A 12,665-nucleotide genomic window follows, 5' to 3' on the forward strand; every position below is an offset into this window, starting at 1 on the left:
GCTACTGTGAGCCATCATAGTGACCCCTGACTGCCAGGAGCTGCTGTGAGCGGCCAACCGATGACTAGTGACCGACTGCCTCAGCCCAGGGGTGCGCAAAGCTCATAACACCAGCCTGGGCCAGGGAGCCTGTGTCCTACACAACTAGACTGAGAAACAACGGCTTGAACCAGAGTGGGGGCAGGAGGCGGGAGAAGGGGGGAAAATATTTGGACATCCCAAACGTAGTAATAATCTGCAGTCAGCACTTTTAACCATCAGTAGAGACAGTAAGTAACACCACAAAAAAATTAAACTTAGAGCAGTCTAGAGAAAATATTTGCAAATCATGTATTTGATAAGGGACTTGTTTATCCAGAATATAAAAAATACTCTTACAACTTAATAATAAAAAGACAACTCAGTTAAAAAATGAGCAAAGGATTTGAATAGACATTACTTCAAAAATATATAGATGGCCGATGGCCACATGAAAAGATGCTGAATATGTTTAATCATTAGGGAAATGCCGATCAAAACAGCAGGGAGATAACACTTTATACCCACTAAGGTGGTTGTAATAAAAAAGAGACAATAATAAGCATTGAGTAGATTACAAACCTGATACATTGTAGGTAGGACTGTAAAATGGCATATAACTCCTTTTGAAAATAGTTTTATAGTTTTTCAAAAAGTTAAACAGTTACCATATGACCTAGCAGTTCTCCTCATAGGAATATACCCAAGAGAAATGAAAACATATATCCACACGAAAACTTGTACACAAATGTTCATAGCAGCATTATTCATAATGTCCAAAAAGTAGAAACAACTCCAAAATGTCCGTCAACTACTGAATGGATAGACTAAATGTGGTATATCCATATAGTAGAGTTGGAATTTGTTTGATAATAAATGAAATGAACTACTGATACATACTACATGCAACATTGATGAGCCTTGAAAACAGGCTAAATAAAAAGCTAGTCACAAAATTTCATAATAACATGAAACCATTTACATGATATATCCAGAATGGGCAAATCTATAGAGACAAAGTAGGTGGGGCAAAATGCAGAGTGACAACTAAAAGCTATGGCATTTCTTTTAGGGGGAATGAAAATATTCTAAAATTAGATTGTGATGATGATTGTACAATCCTGTGAATATATTAAAATACATTGAAGTCTACACGTTAAGTGGACAAATTGTGTGATACATGATTTATATCTCAAAAAGCTGTTAAAAAGAGTCTAAACATTTTTTTTTTTTAGCTGCCTGAGACAAGAACTTAGGAAGGCATTATTTTTGCAGACCAAGGTGTAGCAATTATTATTGGTTAACAGTTACTGATGACTACAAGTTTTTGCCAAGTATATTTTGTAGAACATGTCTCCTGAGATGTTACTAGTACTCTGGAAAAGGCTTCTATGCCCAAATACATTTGGGAAATGCTAGTAGGATAAACAAAATTTAACCCATATTATTAATGCAGGACTTCTCAGCCTTTAATATGCTCTTAAGAAAAAAGAGAAACATAAAGTGGCCAAATTTGTTTATCACAGAACCCTTCTCCCTCAACCTTTTTTTTGAATTCAGAACATAATACAGAAAACCATCATTTTTTTAAGTTACTGTAGCAGGAAAAATATATTCATTGAATATTTACTTTACAGCACTTTTTAAATTAATTGTTACGTTTAATATTCACAGCAACTCTGTAAGTAGGTACTGTTATTTCTGTCCCTCCACCTCCCATTTGCAAATGATAAGACTGAAGTTTATAGAAGTTAAGTCATGTCCTGTAGTTAGAAAATGACAGAACCATGACTCAGAACCATTCCAATCCCTCAGTCTCTCTGCTTCCGCAAATTTAATTGGTTAAATATGCTGATTTAAAATGCGTGGACATATATGTATGTTAGAAACGGTTCCCCTTGAGATAGTTAAAACAAACAACACAAAACGGTTGTTATCTATATTTGTGTTCTATTAATGACATTTATTTATATGTGACCCCTCCGACCTCAGTCGTGCCAGGTGGGTAAGTGGCACCAGATGCATTTTTCTTCTTTTCAGCCATTATATTTGAAACTGGAGGTGCCTCTACCTTTCTCATGAATGACATCGATTAATTTCCCCCTCATAGTACTTAATTAGTTCACTTGAGTTATCATCATATATTACTCGTTAATGTGCAGAGTTGTAAATAAAACAATCAAGTATTATTTAGGTGCTCTCTCCAAGATCTGACTTTTTAGATGCTGCAGATAGATGATAGATTATTTTAGGTGACCCTATGAAGAGCATTTTTGGGTGTAAGTCATGAGGCTTGCAGTCTTTTTATGGATATGGTTGTATCTTCACATGGAAGAAAATGTTAATGTTTATTATTAAAGACATTTCATAAATGTTTCTTCATTTGGTATTTATTATTCTAATCTCCCCATTATTCCAAACTGTAAATTAGATCATGAATACAGTCGAAATATAAAGACTGTGGATATGTTTTATAATGTATTCTTATGCTACCCACTTTGTAACAGTCCATTCTAATTTTAGAACTTCTTAGTGAAACAAGTTTACTTTTATTTTGACAATAGTTACCATAAGTTAATTGACATTGGTCTCTTTATGGCTTTCCATAAGGCCTCTCTGGAGCAATGCATTCTCAAGTGTTTCCTCACGCTCATTTTGGTAGGTGGCCACATTGTGTCTAGATTTATGTGGCAGTTTGTCTACCTGCTTGTGGAAGCTTCTGCTAGTGTTCTGGAACCCTGCATGTGGAATTAAGCTTTTTTCCGTGTTTTAAACTGGAGTGGGCATGAATGTGTGGCATCGGGATTATGTTATATTTAAAGCTAAATGAAAATCTTTTGCAGTGATTTATGTTTTAATGCTGAAAAGCATTGTTGCTTACCTCCATGATCACAATAGAATGTCAATAGCTTTTCCGATTATTTTTCTTGAGTTTGAATTCATAACAGTGACACCTTTTTGATGTATGAAACCATTTTACCACATTATTCCATGGAGTTTGGTTTTGCTTAACTGTATCCAAGTTTTGCTTTTTAGTCATGCCAGTGCATCGTTGTCTGTTATGAAACCCTCCTGTTACCCTTGCAGTGTGCTTATTATTCTTTAATTCACTTGCTTCTCAGTGGCTTGTTTCCCTTTTTTCTCCTCAGTAATAAAAAAGTAATTTGAAAAATTTTGACATTCTAATTAGGTTCATTGAGGTTCATTGTAATATACATTAGGATTATAAGGATTACTTGGGATAACATCTGTTAACACGTCTACGGTTTTTTAAAAAAAATAAAAGATAATTATGTGTAACTTAGTATTTTTTTCTGTGCTTTTAAATCAGTTAAGTTGGTAATTTTTTTAAATCAAGAAATTCATTGAATTATGTTTTCGATAGCATCACACTAAAAATATTTCACTATGTAATTACTAGTATGCTGTATTAAAAGCAACATCGTTGGCTCTTATTTCATTGGGACCTTTCCTAGAACACATAGTTGGAATGTTTTTAATCTTCTCTAGCAATACGTAATAATACTGTTCTGCTACTACATGTGTTTCTGTAATGCAGATTAGGTCATAGGTAATTCATAAACGGGGGAATGGTAGCAGCATAGCATATAGCGAATTCACAACAGCTTTCCCCAACCTGTGAAGGCTCTATTCCAAGGAGGGATGGTGGCTGGATGTGGCGTGCCATGGGGGGGAAGGGGCTACAGTGTTGAACCCCGTGCTCCTTTACCCAATGTCCTTTACGTCCCTTATCTCTTCTGAGGTTGCTTACTGCACTTCCTTTTCAGTCTTTGTGCATTTTGCCCTCATTTCTGTAACTCAGCAGTGCTAACCTTCCTTAAACCTTTTATCCAAACCAGTCTTATTTACCTTTCCCCCCAAAAAGGAATGTGAGAATCCATGTATTTCCTTTGGAATTGATTTATTAGGAGTGTAGCATATCCTTTTAATTGTGTTGTGTTTTTATTAAACCCTCCTCCCCCGCTCTCATTACAAAGCTGCATAGTTTTTGTGTGGCCTGCCTCTAACCCTATTTATTTCTCTTGTAAGTCTTGTTATTTTCAGTGAGCTATTTTGCGGAGGTTTTAAAATTTTTTTTCCCCAGGAATGCACAGATTACGTTATAGCAGACAATTCAGTAGATAAAATTAAATTTTTGACTATTTTACTCTATATAGCAAAACTAAAACCAAAAAGGTATACTAGTATACATGTGAGTTGCATGATGATGGGCTTTAAAAAGTAGTCTGCTGTTCACACTTGAACTTTATATAATTACTTTGAAAAGTCTTGTGATTTCAGTTGATAGGTTTGTTAGTTTTATTCTGGTCATTGGGTTTTAGGAAAACAAATTTCATAGGTTGTTACACTGTATTAGTGCTAAAACTTACTATTAATATTAACTTTGTTGTGTTTTGGATTCTTATTTTTGTTTTTGGTTTGTTTTTTGAGTTTTGGAATTTAAAATACCTTTAATGTACCTCTTAATATTTTTCAAGGTAAGTGGTGTCTCTAATGTTGAATATGGAAACAAAATGTACCTTTGTATGTGAGTGATCAGGCCTTCTTCTCTCCCATCAGCGGCCACCTTTGGCACTGCGTCCATGAGCATGCCCACGGGGTTCAGCTCCCCCGCTCCCTACAGTCTTCCCACCAGCTTCAGTGGCAGCTTCCAGCAGCCTGCCTTCCCAGCCCAAGCAGCTTTCCCTCAACAGACAGCTTTTTCACAACAGCCCAATGGTAAGAGCTAACATTTGGCTGGCCGCAAGTCCCCTTAGGTATCGTTTATATGTGCGAATGTACAGTGTTTGGACAAAAGGACTTATCTAAAAAATGCTGCTGTAACATTGTCTACTGAATGTTTACTACATAAACATTTGTGTAGTAAAACCGCCTTGGTGATTCAGGCCTCAGAAAATTGATTGAAGTAGTCAAGTTTTGTGACCAGATTACAGATTTAGGAGAAATCAGAGACTAAAGAGTACTCCTTCTTTCTCAGAATCTCCAGTGTCTTTCTTATTATTTTTTCTATGTTCTAATACAGTTCCTGATTTTTAAAAGGAAACTTTATAAACCTAGAGTGTTCTTGTTCGTGTTGCATCAGAAAACTACCATATTTCCCCGAAAATAAGACCTAGCTGGACAGTCAGCTCTGATGTGTCTTTTGGAACAAAAATAAATATAAGATCCCGTGTTACGTTACATTATGTTATATTGTATTATATTACATTAATACTGTAGCATACCATACTATATTATATTATACCCGGTCTTATATAAGACCCGGTTCTTACAATAAAATAAGACCTGGTCTTATATTAATTTTTGCTCCAAAAGACGCATTAGAGCTGATTGTCCAGCTAGGTCTTATTTTCGGGGAAACATGGTATTTGTGTGCCATTTTATGTAAGGTGTTTTTTTTGGTGGGTGTTTATTTTTCTTTTTTGTTGTTGTTGTGACGTAGACTAGTTTTCTAAATAGGTAACTATATTATGGTTAGAATTTGTACTTATTTTCAGGAAGATTTACTAGACACCAGTTTTTATTATTATTTTTTTAACCCAGCTTGCTCATGGTTAAAGTTTGAAGCCCATAGATTTGAAGGTTATTCTTGAATTACAATTATATATTTTCTTTTTTAAAACCAGTGGTTAGATAAAAATTTGGAAATAGGATCCATGGCAGACCCATAATGATGAAACGTTTCTTAAGGAATACTGGGATGTCCACATAGAAACTATTGTGTGGTTGTAAGGAAAACTCTTCTTAGATAGTCACAAGCTCATCTACTAATTAAATCCTTTGGATGTCAGCAGCTTACGTAACTGAGACAAATTGGAACTAACCATTTCTGGAGAGCTGTGTAGAAGCTCTTGTAAGACAAGGCTGCAGGAAGTTTGTCTCTGGTATTTGAAGGAGCATGATGCCTAACAATTGAACATTGATATTTTATTGTTGCTGTGGTAGGACTTTCTCTGAAATGCATTATGAGGCTTTATAACCATCAGGTTGTCTCTCAAAGGTGTGGGTTATAATTGGTGGTTCTGTTTTAACAAGGTGCAGGTTTTGCAGCATTTGGACAAACAAAGCCAGTGGTAACCCCTTTTGGTCAAGTTGCAGCTGCTGGAGTATCTAGTAATCCTTTTATGGTGAGTAGGATGCGATTTTAAGCACTTTATAAGTTGTGTGTTATTTTCCAATTAGGAAAAACAGGATGTGACTCCTAGATGCTGTTTGGTATTCTGCTACGATGTAAAATTGTGCACATTGAGGCAACCAATTATACATGATTCTTTTTTGACTAAAAAAAAAAAGAAACCACGTTAATCAGCTGCAAATCAGCATTGAAAAATAAATAAGCTGTTTTATAACATGAAACTTGTTTGCTTTCTTGTCAAAGTAACACTCTCCTTGAGGCTGGCTGTAGACTTAGAACATTGTGAAAAGCGGTCTTGGAGTCAGATTTAGTTGGAATCATAAATGCGTTTTTTTAAGTACCAAGTCCTTTTTAGAATCTATTTTGAGGATTATCTGAGATAATGGGTATAAAGGCACAACACAGTGCCTGACACCTAATAGTTTTATTATAATATGCTGCTAATCATTATAATGAATAAATTTGATTACCAACAATTAATCCTCATCTAAGTACTGTTTAATATTTTCATCTTTTCCACACACACTACTATTATTTGTCTGTTTATAACATTTTGTCTTATGTTTTACTTTAGACTGGTGCACCGACGGGACAATTTCCAACAGGAAGCTCATCAACCAATCCTTTCTTATAGCCTTATATAGAGATTTTACTGGAACGAACTTTTACGTGGTCACATTACATCTCTCCGCCTCTTGCACTGTTGTCTTGTTTCACTGATCTTAGCTTTAAACACAAGAGAAGTCTTTAAAAAGCCTGCATTGTGTATTAAACACCAGGTAATATGTGCAAAACAGAAGGCTCCAGTAACAACTTTTATCCTGTGAATTGGCAGAAAAAGGTAGCAGTATCATGTATATTAAAAATTGGCTAATATTAAGTTATTGCAGATCCCACATTCATTATGCTGCAGTACTGTACATATTTTTCTTAGAAATTAGCTATTTGTGCATATCAGTATTTGTAACTTTTAACACATTGTTATGTGAAAAATGTTACTGAGGAAATAGATCAGCCTCTTTTAAGGTGCTGTCATATATCTTGGAATGAATGACCTAAAATCATTTTACCTATTGCTACTGGAAAGTTACAAAGTCAAAATTGGAAGGTTTTAATTCGTTCTTGAATTTTTCCTTTCTAAAGAGCTCTTCTATTTATACATGCCGAAATTCTTCAAAAATGTAGAAGGTTACCTGTCTGCATAATAAAGCTGATCATGTTTTGCTACAGTTTGCAGGTGAAAAAATAAATATTAGAAAATATACGACTGTTTTTGTGTTCTTGCTGCAATGCCTTTACCAAAGTGGCCTTAAATATGAGTAGTGAATTGAGAACATCTCGAATTCTTAAATTAGAATTTCAGAAGACTTCTAGTGACTAACTTTTATGTCTAAAAGAGAAAATTTTATAAAAAGGCCATGTAGAAAATGTATGAAAACTACTATGACTGCTATATTCAGGAATATGTCAGTGGTAAAGCATTTAAATGTAGCTTGTCAGATTCACCGTAATCCTTCTAATTTCTTTGCAACTTCTTAATTTTGTGAAATTTGTATATATGAAGAATTTGCATGTATGTGTATTTACAAATTTTTAAAAGTATCTTGAATTCTCAGACTGCAAAAGGCCTATTTTAAATATTGATTTAAAAAATATTGTCTTTGAATGTATTGGAAGCAGACATGCATTAACTGTGACATGATTGCACCTCAGTTTTTTTTCCCCCCCTTCGGGCAAACTGATAATATTAATAGGACATTTCTTTATGTTCATTTCTGGGGGCAAAGAAACTGGAACCCAGTGTTACCTTAAAGTTATAGAATACTTTGTTTAAAAGACAACGATACTAATGTTTAGTTATATCTTTTTGTTAATATTCAAATGAACTTGTTTAAATGTTTGTGTATAGTAATGCCTCATTCATCCAGAGATAATCTGGCAATCTCATCAAAACAGATGTAACAGAGAAACTTGGAATACTTTTTTTCTTTTTAATGCCTTTGAGTATCCTACATCAGTTACAACGCCTTTTCTCATTATTTGATTTTCCAGCCCCATAGTATATTAGCAGTTCAGAAGTGGTGTCTTGAAAGGAAGGAGATAGAAAAAACTGTGAAGAGCATATACTGTCGAAGGCCATTTAGTTTAGGGACAGCCAGCCCAGCCTAGAGGACACCACTGTGTTCCATCATCATCTGATAATTGTCTATTACTATGACTCTGTGTCATCAAGGAAAGGTGAAATTACATACACAAATATGTAATACATGTTTGTAAAGTTTTATCTTACAATGATTAGAAATTTTTTTAAAAGCTTTGGTATTAAAAGAGGTGAACATTAGTTTCCTCAAACATTTTATTCATGTTGAATACCTTTTTCAATGGTGACTACATGAGTTATCATACTGTATTAAAATCTGTGTAGCATTTTAGACTTGTTAAAACATTGCTGTCCATTGCATATCTAGCTGAATGTGCGGTGTATCTGAACCATTTTGATAAGCAAGAAGACTGGGAAATCTCTGCCCCTTTTCTGAGCAGTATGCCTCTTCTTTTAGAATTAAATGAATGCTGCAAAGGTCTTGGTGTGTGTTGGTGTATACTTGAAATGTCTCTACATTTTTGGGGTCTTCCTCCAACCCCTTTTTCATGGAAGGAAAACTTAAGAAATGTCCTTGAATTTCTATGTTTTAGATTGTATTGGGTCCCAATCAATTCATATGTACAGAGTTCTAATATATCATTGTAGGCCATTACCCCAGTAACCTACCGGGCTTTCCATTTAAGAAATAAGTAAATTAAACAGCTGTTATCAAAATAATTTTAAAGACTATTTTTTTCTGGGTAAATTTTGAAGTTTGTAACGAAATGGGAACTTACTGATTTAGTTGAAACAAGTGTTTATAAAATCACAATACTTAATTTAAGAAGCGATCCAGCTTTAACGTGGGTTTAAATCAACTTCTGTTAGACTTTCATATTCAGATTTGCTTCTGGTTTTATATAGACCATCAGAATTGTGTTGAGTACTAAAGAAGAGAAAATTCTCGAAGGGGACAAGGATGAAGACCTTCATGTTTCCTGGCTTACTGGTTGAAGCACATCATCTCTCCTGTTCCATCTTTACGCAGGAAAGAAAATATTTCTTTTCTTTTAGGGTGGTGAACTTTGTTGAAGAAGTTTAAAGGCATATTTTATTTTTATTTTTGTGAAAATAGAGATTATGCAATCACTTCCTTAAAATAATTCCTTCTTTGAATATGAAGAATCTGTGAGTTGCACCTGCCCCCAACACACTCTCTTTGTTGCAGTTCCTATAAATTGACAACATGGAGAGAATACTGGCTGCTTCCACTGCACCAGCAGTGCCAGAACATTTTGGTCTCGGGACCTTGGCTCTTAAAAATCATTGAAGATGCCCAAAGAGCTTTTGTTTATGTAACTTGTGTTGATCAGAATTTACTGTATTAGAAATTAATACTGAGTCATTTAAATATAACAATATTTAAATATAACAATAATAAACCCATTACATGTTAACAAATACTATTTTTGATTAAAGTGTTACCAAAAACAATGAGAAGGACATTATTTTACATTTTACACATCTTTAATATCTGGCTCAAGAGAAGCAGTTGGATCCTTATCGCAAGTCTTTTGACATCATGTGGCAGGTGGAGCCTGGAAAACACCCCTGTGCACTTAGGAAATCAGGAGTCACCAGATACAGCATTTTAGTAGCATTATGAACATAATGTTGGCCTTGGGTTTGGGGGACCCTCAGGGGTCCTCAGACCACACAGAACCACTGCACTCCGCTTTAAGTTTGTATGTTTCTGGAACAACAGTGTCTAGTTATAAAGTAAACATACTACTCCCTGAACTTCTAAGTGTTTTTGTTTGCTTGGTGGGAAAAATTGAAATTCCAATCGAAGTCGCCAACGTTAACATGTTTTCTGGTAAGTATCTCCTTTAAAAAGGATATAACAAGTTCTGATTCATGGTTATTGGTGTTTATTTTTAATCATTTACTATTACGGAAATTGTGTAATTGTTTTGGGTGACTGTCAAATAGCTATTTTAAAATTTTAATAGCACACCTTGCTGAAGTATGTGTGTGTGTGTGTTCACTTTTAATGAAAAGTGTATTCCTCTAACAAAAATCACTACCCTCCTGGAAGTCGGCTAGTACAATTAAAGGATGGTATTTTCCTCCAAAGGCTTTTTACGCTTTGTTCGTTTTTAAACAGAACACTTGCCATTGCTTCTCCCTTAAAATGTTTTGAAAGTCTTTTGAAGACATAGTGACTTTTTAAAGGTCTTGAGATAAATGGTCACTACACTCTGTAAACCATCCTCTTTGTCCCTGTGTTTGTGCTTTTGTGACGAACTCCTGCTCAGAACGACGGACAGCCTCATCTTCCGCCTTGATTGGCAATCTCAGACTTTTCACTCTCTCAGGAGCCATTATGAAGATACGTCTTTTTAAAAAGCAACAACTTCAAAACAACTTCGTGGTTTTATGGGGTGCAGTTTATTAAGCCCTTTCCATGTATCAAACTTGCTAAATGCTTTTCATGTATTATCTCATACAGTCATATGCTCAGGGTGAAAGAAGCAAGGCATAGAGAGGTTAGGTTAAGCCAGTGACAGCTTTTGCTCTGGGGAGCAGGTATTTTATTGTTGAATTAAAATGCTGTCACATTTATGTGTATACATTTTTTTAAAAAATCTTGAAATTCCAAGAGAGTTTGTATATGCTATATACCTAATAAAACTTAATCATTTAATTTGGGTTCCATTTATAATTTGATGAAATCAGTGTAGTTTATTCTTAGGATTTTATTTAAACTTTACAAGTAAATTAATGGGGTAATTAGTGGAGCTTGTTTTAAACTGAAGAGACATCTGAAGTATCACAATGACTCCTATTTTGTGAAACATTCTGGCTTTATTGATAGTTTGTGCCCTAGACAGTTTCGAAATTTACTTTCTCAAAGATGCTGTTATTAAAATGTATATTAGCATATTATATTGAATTCATCCTCATTAGTTAAGTTTTTCTCTATATTTTAAAGCATTAGAATGTCATTAATTAAAATTTTTATGTGGTGTATTTGGACAAATGAATATATGACCAGGATGTAATTCATTGTTTTGCTGGTGAATGGTAACTTTTTTTCAGGGAAAAGTGCCCTGTTTTGTAACGTTTACGGATATGTGTAGTGTAAACACTCACCGTGGTTTACACTCAGCAGCTCTCCGGCACAGCACTGACATGATTCCACAGCTCATTCGTTTATGGGTTATTTGGTGATTGTATCCAATATCTGAAGAGCCTTTTGTTTTATGTTAGTTCAGAAAGATGTGGGCACTAATTCGTTTCTAGATGTGCACTGGGTACTGAGGTATTTCATCTGGAATGACCCAAGTACTGTCAAGCCTGGTTTTAAAAGGTCCAGTTATGGTGCTAACATCGGGTTGTACATCATGGTATGGGCTCTGAATTCTGCCTGCAGTTTTGTTTGATCATGACTGTTTTAAAAACTTGGATTTTCAATAGTGTTAAGGGAGTGTGTGCTCTGAAGATTGCCGGCCCCTCGCCTACCTAGCACTCCCAGCTTTCTTAGCCTCAAACATCCAAGGGAATTTAAGGCCATTGAATTGGAAAGTCCTGAGTAGACAGAAAAGGGCTCTTATGTTTCCTCTTATTCTGATTTTGGAGTCAGCCCTGTAGGATTTGAATTTATGATACTTTCCAGTGAAGACTAGTGCCAAAAATGGATTTTCTTTCAAACCTAATGTCTGTGTATTCTGCTCATTTTATGCCAATAGTTAAGAATTCAACATATTTAAATATATTTTTGAAACCTTGCCCATCTCACAGGGCTGAAGAGTTTAATGACAATAGGATGTTGTGATTCAGGCTTTTGTGTAACGGGAAGGCGATTCTGGATAAAATGTTTCAATTGGTGATTACAATGCCCATTGGTTTTTTTAATTGGTTCTCTGGAATCAGTAGATGTTACCCAAGTTACAGTTTAAGCAATAGAGTAACATTTAAATTCTCAACATTTTCCCTCCATCTTGAGCAGAGGGACTCGAGGAGCAAACACCCAGGAGCCTTCTAATGTTGATTAAATGACCATTAACTAAAAGGCAGCAAAGGATTGTAAGCTGAGGTTACATCGTCAGTGTTTCATAGACGGCTGTGGGCTGACTCAGGTTTTTTAAAGACTTTAAGGGTCTTTATAATGTTATAATACATGCTTATGATTTTTAAAAACTGGGCAATATACAATAAACTGAGAAAGAGTGTCTCCTTCCTGTGACTTCATTCCCATATCCCAGGGGAGTATAGTTTCTTGTGTTCCTGTATAGCCTTTCATTTCAGAAATGCTATTAATCGTATAGATCTCTGTATACACATACATGCTTCTCACTGTCCTCCCTTATTTTAGATCTACAAATTTGAAAATTGATTCTTTTT

At 35.0% G+C, this 12,665-nt stretch overlaps 1 protein-coding gene across 11 annotated transcripts in view; it reads left to right on the forward strand.

Annotated features, from left to right (window-relative positions):
* Nucleotides 1-8,757, forward strand: part of AGFG1 (ArfGAP with FG repeats 1) — a 71,306-nt gene extending 62,549 nt beyond the window's left edge. For 5 of the 11 annotated variants that reach the window (XM_074314337.2, XM_074314343.2, XM_074314361.2 and 2 more), the window contains 4 exons: nucleotides 2,629-2,676; nucleotides 4,600-4,758; nucleotides 6,076-6,167; nucleotides 6,750-8,757. In XM_074314337.2, coding sequence (XP_074170438.1) covers nucleotides 2,629-2,676; nucleotides 4,600-4,758; nucleotides 6,076-6,167; nucleotides 6,750-6,809 — 359 coding nt within the window. In that variant the 3' untranslated portion in view covers nucleotides 6,810-8,757. The remainder of the gene's footprint in view (nucleotides 1-2,628; nucleotides 2,677-4,599; nucleotides 4,759-6,075; nucleotides 6,168-6,749) is intronic. The other 6 variants (XM_074314351.2, XM_074314368.2, XM_074314391.2 and 3 more) reach the window with 3 other exon arrangements.
* Nucleotides 8,758-12,665: the final 3,908 nt, after the last annotated feature.

The sequence above is a fragment of the Rhinolophus sinicus genome, chromosome 17 (assembly GCF_057876585.1).
Source record: "Rhinolophus sinicus isolate RSI-liver-muscle chromosome 17, RSI-T2T, whole genome shotgun sequence".
NCBI lineage: Eukaryota > Metazoa > Chordata > Mammalia > Chiroptera > Rhinolophidae > Rhinolophus > Rhinolophus sinicus.